General features: G+C 36.2%; 1 protein-coding gene and 1 pseudogene across 1 annotated transcript; one reads left to right on the forward strand and one right to left on the reverse strand.

Annotated features, from left to right (window-relative positions):
* The first annotated feature begins 670 nt into the window (after positions 1 to 670).
* On the forward strand, positions 671 to 3,641 carry LOC115986045 (ribulose bisphosphate carboxylase/oxygenase activase, chloroplastic-like). The gene is made up of 7 exons (XM_031108910.1): positions 671 to 822; positions 1,320 to 1,636; positions 1,743 to 1,848; positions 1,938 to 2,023; positions 2,131 to 2,603; positions 2,960 to 3,241; positions 3,356 to 3,641. The coding sequence occupies exons 1-7, from the start codon at positions 778 to 780 to the stop codon at positions 3,463 to 3,465; spliced, it is 1,419 nt and encodes a 472-aa protein (XP_030964770.1). The 5' UTR covers positions 671 to 777; the 3' UTR covers positions 3,466 to 3,641.
* A 1,811-nt stretch (positions 3,642 to 5,452) lies between these two features.
* Positions 5,453 to 9,101, reverse strand: LOC115986025 (annotated as a pseudogene).
* Positions 9,102 to 12,602: the final 3,501 nt, after the last annotated feature.

The raw sequence follows: 12,602 nt of genomic DNA on the forward strand, positions 1-12,602 counted from the left end.
GGAGATGAATTATCCAGACTTTGTTGTGCCGACTGTGGACCATTTACTTCATCAAACCCATTTTAAATGATTAAATTTACCTCTACCTTTCATTTAAAATTTAACTTTACTTTCCATTTTTCAATAGCTAAATTTTTTAGAAAATAAGCAATTTAACACTTAACACCATATCGATTTTAAACGATTAAATTTACGATTACCTTCTATTTTCCAATAACTTAAAATTTTTTGAAAAATCAATAATTTAACACTTACATCATATCAATCATGTAAAGTTTTAGTGATGATTTATGATCACGTAAAGACTAAATATTCAATTGGTAAATTGATGAGAAAGATTTAGATAGTGTTTTTTTGTATTAATTGTTCAGTCACCTCACACTTATCATTCCTCTCTAAACTGACTTCAATTATATTTGATAAATGACTTCTTCAATTATTTTAAAAGACAAAAAAAAAGAAAAAAAAAATACAGTATTTTAAGTGGAAGAGAAAATCTCATACCCAATCCTCACTCCTCAGCAGTCACTATAGTAGTTTGAGAGATTGGAATTTCCTGCTTTGTCCTCAAGCAACCATCTGTTGCCTTACAGGGCGCCACGTGTCCCTGAGCCAATCTCCAATTTGTGGCCGTTAAGAATTCATAATCTAAAACTAAAATACAGATTGTCCAATATCTTTTAAACACGGAAAAGCACTTCAAACTCAAATCACCAACTACCTAATACTGTGCTCCAAGGCAGTTTAACTTCCTTCATCCTAAACCACCACCAATCCATGGCTGCCACGGTTTCAACAGTGCCAACTGTTAACAGAACTCCGGTACTATGTTTTCCCGCCATTCTTACACTTTGTTTTCTTTTTGGATATTACTATGAGTTTTTGCTTTTTTTGCCTTTATCAAACCAAGTTTATTGTAGGAGGTTCCAAATGGGTCCTTGGGTTTATTGGCTAAGATTTGTGAAAAGAAATTGGTCTCACTTTTATTTTGGATAGGTTTTTCAATTATATTGGGTCATATGCACCTTTTTGTTACTTGATATCTTACACCTTGGTCTGTTTGAGAGTGAATTAGAATAAAAAGCATGAAACCATATTATTATAGAAGTCCTTATATTATTTGTGATCCATTATCTCATATGTGATACTGAAGCCTTATTATTCTACTATACTTCTTCATAGAAATTAACAAACAAAGGACAAAAGAAAAACTCGTGGACTATATGAAAATTTGATTCCTTGTGGATGAATTTGAATCCCTGACTATGTTGAAAATTATGTGTTTTTGGGGGTCCTAAAAGAGATTATCTTTGATGCAGTTGAGCTTGAACGGCTCTGGTTCTGGAGGTTTGGTACCAAGCTCAGCCTTCCTAGGCAGCAGTTTGAAGAAGGTGAGCTCAAGATTCACCTACCCAAAGGTTGTATCTGGAAACTTTAAGGTTGTTGCTGAGACCAGTGAAGAGAAGCAGACCGAAAAGGACAAGTGGAAAGGCCTTGCCTTCGACACATCTGATGACCAGCAAGACATCACCAGAGGAAAAGGAATGGTTGATACTCTTTTCCAAGCTCCCACGGGGACTGGAACTCACCATGCTGTTTTGAGCTCATACGAATACATTAGTACTGGGCTTCGGCAGTAAGCAATAAATATAAAGACTCTCTTATTCTTTATGGGTGGCATCATGCTTTATTATTTTGATATGCGACTTTCATTAATCATAGAGTTGTGAATTGTCTTTCAGATACAACTTGGATAACAGTATGGATGGTTTCTACATAGCTCCAGCTTTCATGGACAAACTTGTGGTTCACATCACCAAAAACTTCATGTCCTTGCCTAACATCAAGGTTGGTGACTCAATTCTCTTCAAAAATATAGTTTGTGTGTGTTGGTTCTGAAACTGATAGCTTGGACGATCATCTTGAATTTTAATCAGGTTCCTCTCATTCTGGGTGTTTGGGGAGGCAAAGGTCAAGGTAAATCTTTCCAGTGTGAGCTTGTCTTTGCCAAGATGGGAATTAGGTGAGTTTACAACTCGGATTGTTTTCTAAATCCATTGTTCTTCCTATACTTTTAATAAGGATAAATTTTCTTCCTTGCATTCTGATTGCTTGGTGATGAAATTTCAGCCCCATCATGATGAGTGCTGGAGAACTGGAAAGTGGGAATGCAGGAGAGCCGGCAAAATTGATCAGGCAAAGGTATCGTGAGGCAGCAGACATCATTAGGAAAGGAAAAATGTGCTGCCTCTTTATCAATGATCTTGATGCGGGTGCAGGTAGAATGGGTGGAACTACCCAATACACTGTGAACAATCAGATGGTGAATGCTACCCTTATGAACATTGCTGATAACCCAACAAATGTCCAGCTTCCGGGCATGTACAACAAGGAGGACAATCCCCGTGTCCCCATCATAGTCACTGGCAATGACTTCTCCACATTGTATGCTCCTCTCATTCGTGATGGTCGTATGGAGAAATTCTATTGGGCTCCCACCCGGGATGACCGGATTGGTGTTTGCCTTGGTATCTTCAGGAGTGACAATATTGCCGAGGAGGATGTTGTCAAGATTGTTGATACATTCCCTGGCCAATCTATTGGTAAGTAGAGTAAGATGAAGTTAGTAATTTAAAATTTCTCAACAATGGTAATTGATAAGAGTTTTCAAGAATTAATTAGTACATGTCGTTATGTGTCAACAAGATAGACTAATGAAGAGGTTGTTTATAATCTGGTCATTCATGAAGAACTCAAGAAGGGATGCATGTTGGAAAAAATGAAACCACTCCATAATGAAATTTTTTTCATTATTTGGGGCTTGACCTTTCATGTTTTTGCAACCAATTTACAACTTGGTTGCATATAATTGATATTGCTTGACTAATATGCAAATCAGTGACTATAAAGTTTAGCTTAAGAAAAAGAGATCATTATATATAGTGCTGCCATCCTGCAGACTTCTTTGGTGCCCTAAGAGCTCGAGTTTACGACGATGAAGTGAGGAAGTGGATATCAGGTATTGGAGTACAGAGCATTGGAAAGAGTCTTGTGAACTCAAAGGATGGTCCCCCAACCTTTGAGCAGCCAAAAATGACTCTTGAAAAGCTCCTAGAGTATGGTAACATGCTTGTCCAGGAACAGGACAATGTGAAGAGAGTTCAATTGGCAGACCAGTACATGAGTGAAGCAGCTCTTGGAGATGCAAACAAAGATTCCATCAATAGAGGAACTTTCTATGGTTAGCACCCCTGATCCTGGAGGCTCTTATGGGTGGTTGATTATGTTCTGGAGTTATAAGCTATATTCAAATAAGATGAGTCTGTTTAAGCCTTCTTTAATTATTAAAATGCAGGCAAGGCAGCCCAACAAGTTCATGTGCCTGTCCCTGAAGGTTGCACTGATCCATCTGCATCAAACTTTGACCCAACTGCCAGGAGCGATAATGGTAGCTGCCAGTATTGAGTTTAAGCCCTTTACAGCCTTCTAGATACGAGGCTATTTAAATTCTGTTTGAGAGTGCGTGGACTTATTAATATCTAGGATTGCTGACTTTTCTCAATATTGAGAGGCATTCCTGGTTTCTTTGTAATGTATACTTTTACCATATTTAGTGCTTTTTTTACACGCATCTTTGATTTCTTGCAGTAAGGTAGAAATTTTGAAATACTGTGGCCCTGATCTGCAAATTTCCTCTTTCTAATAGGTTTTTCAGTTTTGTGTTATCAACTAAATACATGCATTTGCAAGCAGTGTGCTTGCACGTGCGCGCACACACACAGAGGTCATACCTGTTTGAGAAGGATATGTCTTGAAAGTCTCTTAGATGCTTGAAAATGTAAGAGAAATGATCCTCAAGGTGTGCCATAGTAATCTATAAGTTCACTTTGGTTCCTATTAAGTAATTTTTTTTAAAGAGAAAAAAATGATAAAATTTTTTCAGTGCAGTTCCTTTCTAAGCCCTTATGCAACTGCAATTTATCATAAACCATACAAGCAGCTACATTGTGACAGCAAACCAATAATCTTTTATACATACTGATTATTGGCAGTGGGTTTTCAGTATTCTAAAATTCGATAAGCCACCTGATCTGGTTTCTGCAATACACTACAGAAATTGATCTTTATAGCTTGCAACATCTGAGTTAATCTTGTTGTACTACTTAGAGCTTAAGTAGACTACTACCTAATAACAGTTTCTATAGGGATGACCAAGGAAATGACATTAAACCAGATGCTTCAGTATTTGTAGATGTACCAAAACAAGCACTGTCATTTATAGGAAGGATAAAAACATGTATAAGTATAAACCATAAGCAAACATTTAGCCTAAAAACTTGTATAAACCCTAGCTAAGTCATAAGAGAGAATGCGGTGAGATTTGAGGCTTGAAGTTGAAAATCACGATGGAAAATTAAAGGACATTGTAAAAGCTAGGCTTTAGACTGAGATGAGTTCTTCACAATTACCTTGCCTCTCTCGGATTTTCTTTCTGAACAAGCAAAATAAACTTTTGGAGGGAGAGGGATCCGAATATGTATGTATAATTATATATAAGGACGCTTTTTTCCTTCTTATGGTGGTTTGCAACTTTGCATGCTATAGTGCTAATTATTGTTGCACACAATGAGTTATACATTATTGTACACACTTTAGCTAAAATCATGTTTTGCTCGTGTTTTCAAAACACGATTTCAGTTATAATTGTGAAATCGTGTTTTGAAAATATGATTTCACAAATTATAAAACATGATTTCAACCGTGTAACTATCATCACTCTAGTGTCTAGTAATAATATTGTTTTATGACCTTTTAAAATAAAAAAACAGTAATAGTATTATGGACACTTTTTTGCATAATAATTATGGGCAATTTAGTAACATTACGTGCTTTTTATTTTTATTTTTATTTTTTTAAGGATAAAAGTTTAGAGGATAGAATATTATTATTTGGCTTAACCAAAAAAAGAAAAAAGAAAAACAAGTAGGATATTACAAAATTTAGAAACATCACATGTTTTTAACTTTTGCTTTAATATACCATATTAGTTTATTAGATATTCTTAATGCTAAAGAATGGCATCAATTATTTATTATTGTATTATTTAATAGATATGATAGAATTTCAATTTATGATTACTCCATATTATTAGGTCAAAACACCAGTCAATTTTTTATGCAAACGGAGTTCAAATCCCAAGAATGGCATCAACTTAACTTGTGGGCAAATCTCAATTATGTATCTCTTTGCCATTAAGTTGGAACTTGGAATAATGCTCAATAATAAAATCGAAAACAATAAAGACTTTAAAAAACAAAAAACAAAACAAAACACGCTCACGCAATTTACGTTTATAAGATGCATAATGGCCAAGTGTGGAGAGACTATATAACTACCTAAAACATTGATGCCAGCCAGCAATAAAATGTCGTCAATTAATACCATCTTATGTAATGTATTTTGTCCATGATTTGATGTAATTCAAAAGAACCAATGAAGTGTTCAATAGTCTTGTAGCTCAACTAGTTGACACATTAGTGTTTTAAGGATCATTTTCATCTTTGACCACAATGACATCCACAAAGCAAGTTCATGTTTCTACAAAATCGAATCATTTATATGTAACATTCATCTTCACTTTGAAGAAACAACCGATTGCGTTTACTCTGGACCATCCACTTATCACTCCCTATCTTCTCTCCTCTGTCAATCTGAAAACCTATCCTTAGCTTGATTTCTTTTTTATTAATTTTACAGCGATGTTGACCAAAGCTTTGAGGCTATATTATCAGTTTTCAGGCACTGAGAGTTTACTAGATCAGCAATGCTTTCCCAAATGTCTACATGCCTGGCTTCAGACAACAGCCTTAAAAAAGGACCTAAAAAGAAAATGTAAGCACCGGACTGTGATCAATTACATATAAGTACACAAAAATAAAAATTAAAAAAACTTTCTGAAATACTAAAAGTAAATTTTTTTTACCATTTAACTATTGCATCTAAACTATCAACTCAAAGATCCAGTTTGAGAAAAGCCAAGATATTCACTACAGACTGAAGCTGACTCCTGATTTTTATACATAGTCATCATCAATGTCCTCGTAATAATCAGAAGCTGACTCCTGCTTTTTATACATAGTCATCATCACTGTCCTCGTCATAATCAGAAGCTGACTCATCGCCCCTTGGTTCCATTAGTGTATTCATGTCAAATGATGGCTCAATTTCCATATCCTCCATGTCAATAGTATCATAACTCAACCGCTCCTCAAACTTGTTATCAGAGCAATTAAGAAGCCATGCAAGAGAACATTTTAAGCCCTTCTTTGCAACCATCCTATGTCTCGGTTTAATGGGAGACTCCAGACCATAAGTAAAGAATGCAGGAAAAATAACCAAGTCATCCAAAGGCCTTGGAAGTAGTCAAAGTTAAGTTTCATAATGTCGAGATTCAAAGCAAGCAACTGGGGACACCCCACAACCATCTTCCTCACTTGTTTCAAGGAGAATCCACAGTTCTTTAGAAAATCCACATGCTTTATCACAGGTGTTTTACTGAGGCTAATTACCTGTGGCATCTTCTCAACAACCTTGCCAAAATCCTCGGGACCAATATCAATAATTGAATTAAGCAAACTCTGTTGACTGAGAAGCTTTGGCTTCAAGTCAGGTTCTATAATCTCAGGATACTGTGCTACTACAGAAGGAAGCAATGTTTTTCTAACATTAAACTCCAAAAGAAATTCAACATTAGGTTTTACCCTCTCCTCCAACCCTCTAACCACAGCCAATCTTGGAATGCCCAAACTCTCCAGGTACTCCACAAAAGGTTTGATCACCCTACGTACTCACATACCTAAAATCTCAGGGTATCTAGTTAAAACCCCTCCAATTTCTCTTCTTGCCACCCCTATTCCGCCCAAATATGCCTCCGAAGTGCTCATGGTCCCCTCAAGCTTGAATCCCAGCACTTCTGGATATCTCTCAAGAACCCGAGGAATATCGTTGGGCTTGATATCCATTCCTTGAAGATACTTGACCACTGGACCAAGGTCAACAACAACACTAGAATGGAGAACTTGAGGATATCTTCTCAAGAACTCAGGGAAAGTGGATTTCCTAACTCCCAATTTTCCAAGATAATTGAGAACAGGAATCATACTTTTCTTTACACTACAGCCAAGAACAAGTGGATAATTGTTAATGTCTTCAATTGTAAGCCCTAATGTGTGAAGAAAATCCACACGCTCCCTCATAACCTCAGCTGTCACAGGAATCTCCAAACCATCAAGCTCATCAGGAATGATTCCAATTCCCAGCAAGAACTCATAAACCCTGGCATGATTTATTGCTTTCTCATTCTTCATTTCCAATAAACTAGGATGACTATATAGGGATGAGGAACCTCCTCGTTTCTGACCCAAATGAGCAGCATTTGGCTTGGACATTGATGAACCCACAGAACCCGATGCAAATGTTCTATCAGAAACAGAGTATTGACATTTTGTAATCAACCCTATTCTTCTCTCGTGGTCACCCAGTACCTTAAGAATATAAGGAAGTCAACTTGGGTTTAAGGAGAGTAAGAATGGGTAACTCCGAATGTACAAGCAAAAAACCAGGTTTTGTAATGCCAGCATAGCTTCTGATTGTCATATTTCAAAAGTTTGTAATGAGTGTATCTGAAAAGAGACAATACATAAATCAAAGATTAAAGCTTATGCTCTTCAAACACTAGATAAGTTATATTAACAAACCAAGTTGCTATGATCAGTCAAATCACCAAAAAAAAAAGAAAAAAAGCAAGGAAATAAAATCTTGCAGTATTATGGTACAAATAGTATTAGTGAAGTTGTGTAAAATGCCCACAGTCTGCTTATTTCCTAAACAACGACCTCCTCTAAATAAACAATAAAGCTCAAAACCACTTTCTATTACAAGGTCCATTCTCTGAATCATTAGACCAAAAAATCAATCTGGCTTAGCTCCTTACCTGGTTGAACTTCCAGAAGACAAAACCTAATCACGTGTGACTAAGGCTTCATGCTTCCTTTTTTCAATGGTGCGTAAGTCTTATACCAACAACCTCACCCTCCACTGCTCTAACAAGGGGAGGAGGTGCTACTTGACCTGAAGCTGGATGGCACACTTCCTTAATTGTTGATTTCTAAAATGTAATTGAAGCCAAACACACAATAACCAAAAGGTCTAAACCAAAATCAATTTGGTTAGTGATCCATAGATTTTTTTTTTTAACTGATGCACTGAAATGTAGATCCCTGCTTTCAATTTGGTCAGCATCTAATTAAAGAAACAAAACATGCAAAAATTCCCTCCACTTTCAAACGGCAAGCTACAAATTCCTTCCAAGCATGTATTTCAAATTTAAATTCTATACACTTATAAAAAAAAAAAAAATCAATATAATTATTATCCCAATTTACTGAATCCAGTTAATTACCACTTAGAAGTTAGTCGTAGTCCTTCACAACAGAGTTAGCTGCAGCAGCATGACATGGAAGTAGAGAGATAATCATTCTAGCCATCTTATTATTCCACTCTCTGGTTAATGTAGCATCCTTTGCAAAATGCAAATCTAGACAACAAAATATTTCTTATTAAATTATGAGAAAAAGAGAAATTTTTTTTGTATACCAATTGACTAGAACCTATTCAAGACCCAAGAAAGCATTTCAACGAACAGAATGTAGACAACAACAAAAATCCACAATAACATACAGCTGGGATTATACATAGCTCAAAAGCAAGAGCAACACTCAATAACCGGGCAAACTACGAATACCCATTTGAGAAAAGTTGGTAAAAATGCAAATAATGTTTGAAATTTTACAAAGCAAAATCGATGAGTGAGAGAGAGAGTGACAAAAGTTAAGCAACGAAAAAGACTGACCTGTGAGTGCTTGGAACAGAGAGAGAGAGGGGGCCAAGAAAGGTGAAGATGACGCAGAGGAAGCTACAATCTCAAGCTCTGATTAACACGTTACACCTGCACATGGTAAAGAACTAAGAAGGCACTGTGAGTAGAGGAAATGACAAATGACAAATGAGAGATGAATTTTTTTTTCCCCCCAAATAACACTATAAATATAAAAAAATTTAATTAGTTCTCACGTTTCAAAACAATGTTGTAAACTAGTATATCAAGTGTCTGAAACTCGAGTTCCAAGATAAAACTCGAGTTTTTAAGTCTCGATTTGTTAGTGGTGGGAGCTAATGTGGAAGAAAATTCACGTGGAACTTGAATTTATAAGACTCGAGTTTCACCATTTTAAATTCTTCTTTCTCATGGTCTTCTGAGTTCTGACCCAGTGTTCTTGATTGTGTTCAAAGTCAGATTCGCGCTCAATGGATTTGCCGCCATGGCCGTCAAGAACATTGTCGACGAAATCACCGACGTCTGAAAGCATGTGAGCATCAGCCATGATTCGAGCCGCTCCTCGGTCTCGTCACCGAAATTGCTGCTGCAAGCAACGCAGAGTGACTTCACAAGTGGGAGAAAGATCCCTCTGGTTCTTCCTTTGTTCTTCGTCTCTGTTCGTCATTAAATCATTCCTCTGTTCTTTATTGTTAGATCGTTCTTCCTATTCTTCTTTAGGTCTGTTGTTCTTCAAGTACCAAAATCGACGAACCCAGATCTCCCTAACCCAGGAGTGACGGAGGCAGTGGCGGCGAAGCTCCAGGTGAAGGTTTTTCTTCTTTGGGTCTTTGGTTTGATGAATTTTCGTTGTTTGATGATGTTTTTCTTCTCTGGGTTTGTTGATGAATTCATTGTTTGATGATGTTTTTTCTTCTTTGGGTTCTTTGATGATGTTTTTTCTTTGGGTTCTTTGTCTGGAATTTGCTTTAGAACCTCATCATCCAAAAGCTGTGTCAAAAATGTTTTTGAAGAAAATCGAGTCTTAGAAACTCGATTTTAATTTGGTAAAACTTGTGTCCCTAAGACTTGAGATCTATGTGGCATTTTCTGTCCAAGTCATCAAGTACAAAGCGAGTCTTTGAGACTCGAGTTTTAAATAGAACTCGAGTTTTAGAAACTCGAGAGGCTAGTATGCTAAAACATTTCAAACATGTGTTAGCTTACTATATTGCCCTCCCTTACTATGCTAGAAGCCAAATATCCTCAAGAGAGATGTTGTCTTTGTTTTCGCGCGAAAGGTAAAATCTTTATCCATTTCTTTGGAAACAAATGAAATGACATGGATTTTGGCCGTCATCAAATAATAAAAATTTTCTTAAATATTAATGACTTTTTATTTTATTTTATAATTCGATAGTTACAACTATGGGTGTTTACCAAACCTCGCAAACCACAAAAATCGCATTAAAACCTCCCGCAAAATGGCATAACCACACCGCACCGCAAGTAACAGTACATTGCACTGCACCACACCGCATGGTGCAGTGCAGTTTGTGGTTTTATAATAAGAAAACCGCACAAACCGCACTGCATCGCACTCTCTCTATATATTAACATATTTATTTATTTTTAATATTAAATATATTATTAATAGTTTAGTTTTTTTTTTTTTTTAAAAGTTTGATAATCGTAACAAGTGTTGACTAGGAAAGCCAGTCCAAAATAAAGAAAAACTATCTCAATAGTTTAAAATTTGGCCCAAAACAAAGGGAAAAATTAGTTTTAGGTTGGGTAGAAAAAGCCAAAAATTTGACAAATATACTGACTTCAAGACATTCAAACCATATGTTATACACTGCACCATTCATGTCATAGCAAAAATGAGGTGCGCTGCGGTTATAGTTTTAGCTAAATTCTAAACCACACTACACATATGACTGCAAAAGTAATGTGCGGTGCAGTTATGGTTTTAGCTAAATCGCACTATAAAGTGTGGTGCTAAAAATGACCAAAAACCAAACTGCACCGCACTGCACCACGAACACCCCTAGTTACAACGGAGAAGAAAGATTTGAATTCCTAATATCATGAACATATTAGAAGATATAGATTGCAATGGGGCAAATTATTAGTACCCGGCTTCATCTCATATCTTCTTTAAGGCAGAAGTGAGGAGGCATGGCAAGTTTAGGGTGAGTTTGAAATGTTTTACTGATTCTAATGAGAGTGATAAAAAAAAAGATGAAAGATAGAGGAAAATGACTGAGAGTACTAATAAAGAAAAAGAGACAAGTATTTTGGAATAGAATAAGTAAAAAAAAGAAAAATTATAACTAAAATATATAATTATCTCTATATATTATTTTTATATACTAAAAAGATTCATAAAGTTAGTTATGGTTTAAAAAAATGTTAAAAATACTCATAATCTAATTAGATAATCCTTATTCTTAAAAAATAAAAGATAAGGTTAAAATTGTAATTCAACAAAGTTCAAAAAAAAAAAAAAAAAACTACCAAAGAAACTTTTCTCTTAAAAATTAGCACACTTTCTATCTAAACATATCTCACATACGTTTGATACATTTTTTTTTTCCTAAAAACCGGCACACACTTGTAGGGCCTCGTTTTGGGGCCCAGGTCCAACAGGTAGGTGGTTCTGGCCCAAGGAGCCCTAAACAATGAATTTGTAGAGAGCGGGTTACAGAGTTAGGCCCTAACGAAGTGAACGTTAGTTAATTCTAGGCCATACAACAATTGAACATGAGAATATCTCCTTTATGTCCACTGGATATTCAGTCCGATGAGACGTGTGGGTACACTTTTGTTCTTGACCAAAAGCTATGGTCTTTCTCTCTTTCTTCTTTTCTTCCCTCCATCTTTTTTCCGATCCCTTCTTCATGGGGATTCTCCTCCCTTATATAGCCTCCTTGAAATCATCAGAACCTTACACTTGTTGATCATCTGGGTCTTCACTTGAGTGCCTGTCCCATCGGACATCTTCCCTATCTTTCTGTGAGTTGTAGTGACCAAGGTAACACTGTTCACCTATCCTCTCCACATTAATGCGGCCAGAAAAGTAGTTGCCCTGCATTTAATGTGGCAGCTGTAGTCTCTCCCTTTACATCTGATACTCTCTTCCCTCCCCCAGGCTTGTGGGACTCGTTCTTGCTACTAATACTCGTTGGAGTGATTCTTTATTATTGGTAGAATGCACGTTTGAGTCATACTTGGCACATCCGAGGAGACGTTCCTCCTCGGACTGCCTTTTAAATAAGTTTGGGCCCATAAGAGTTGGGCCGGAAGCCCTTTTGGCACTCCACTTTCTCCTCGGACGTGGCTGGACTCTATATGGGGCTCAAGGCCTATTGTTTGATCTGGGGGTTTTACCCCTACAACACTAAATCCAACAGTTTACTCCATTTCAAATCCTAAATTTTAGTTTTATAAAAATCATTTTCTATGTTACCTCACTAGCAATAGATAAATTCAAATTGAAAAATTATATTAAACTCAAAATAAAAAAAAGGAGCCACTGTGCGTGTAATGAGGCTAGTATATATTAATACAAACAAGATTATATATATGGCGAGGAGCATGACAAGGTGAGCAAAAACCTATCGAGTCTTGTCACCTTTTCAAGTCGTAAAAATTAGTATAAGACAAGGTTGATTAAACAGGATAGGTTGTTTTTGGCTTTTTACCATCTCAAATTCTAAAGTGA

Source organism: Quercus lobata, chromosome 1, assembly GCF_001633185.2.
Source record: "Quercus lobata isolate SW786 chromosome 1, ValleyOak3.0 Primary Assembly, whole genome shotgun sequence".
In the NCBI taxonomy this organism is placed as follows: domain Eukaryota; kingdom Viridiplantae; phylum Streptophyta; class Magnoliopsida; order Fagales; family Fagaceae; genus Quercus; species Quercus lobata.

Bases quoted from the DNA above. Each gene is read 5' to 3' on its own strand.
- LOC115986045 (XM_031108910.1), top strand. From the start codon at position 778: ATGGCTGCCACGGTTTCAACAGTGCCAACTGTTAACAGAACTCCG. The intron at 823-1,319 runs GTACTATGTTTT...TCTTTGATGCAG, and splicing joins CAACTGTTAACAGAACTCCG to TTGAGCTTGAACGGCTCTGG. The intron at 2,024-2,130 runs GTGAGTTTACAA...ATGAAATTTCAG, and splicing joins TTTGCCAAGATGGGAATTAG to CCCCATCATGATGAGTGCTG.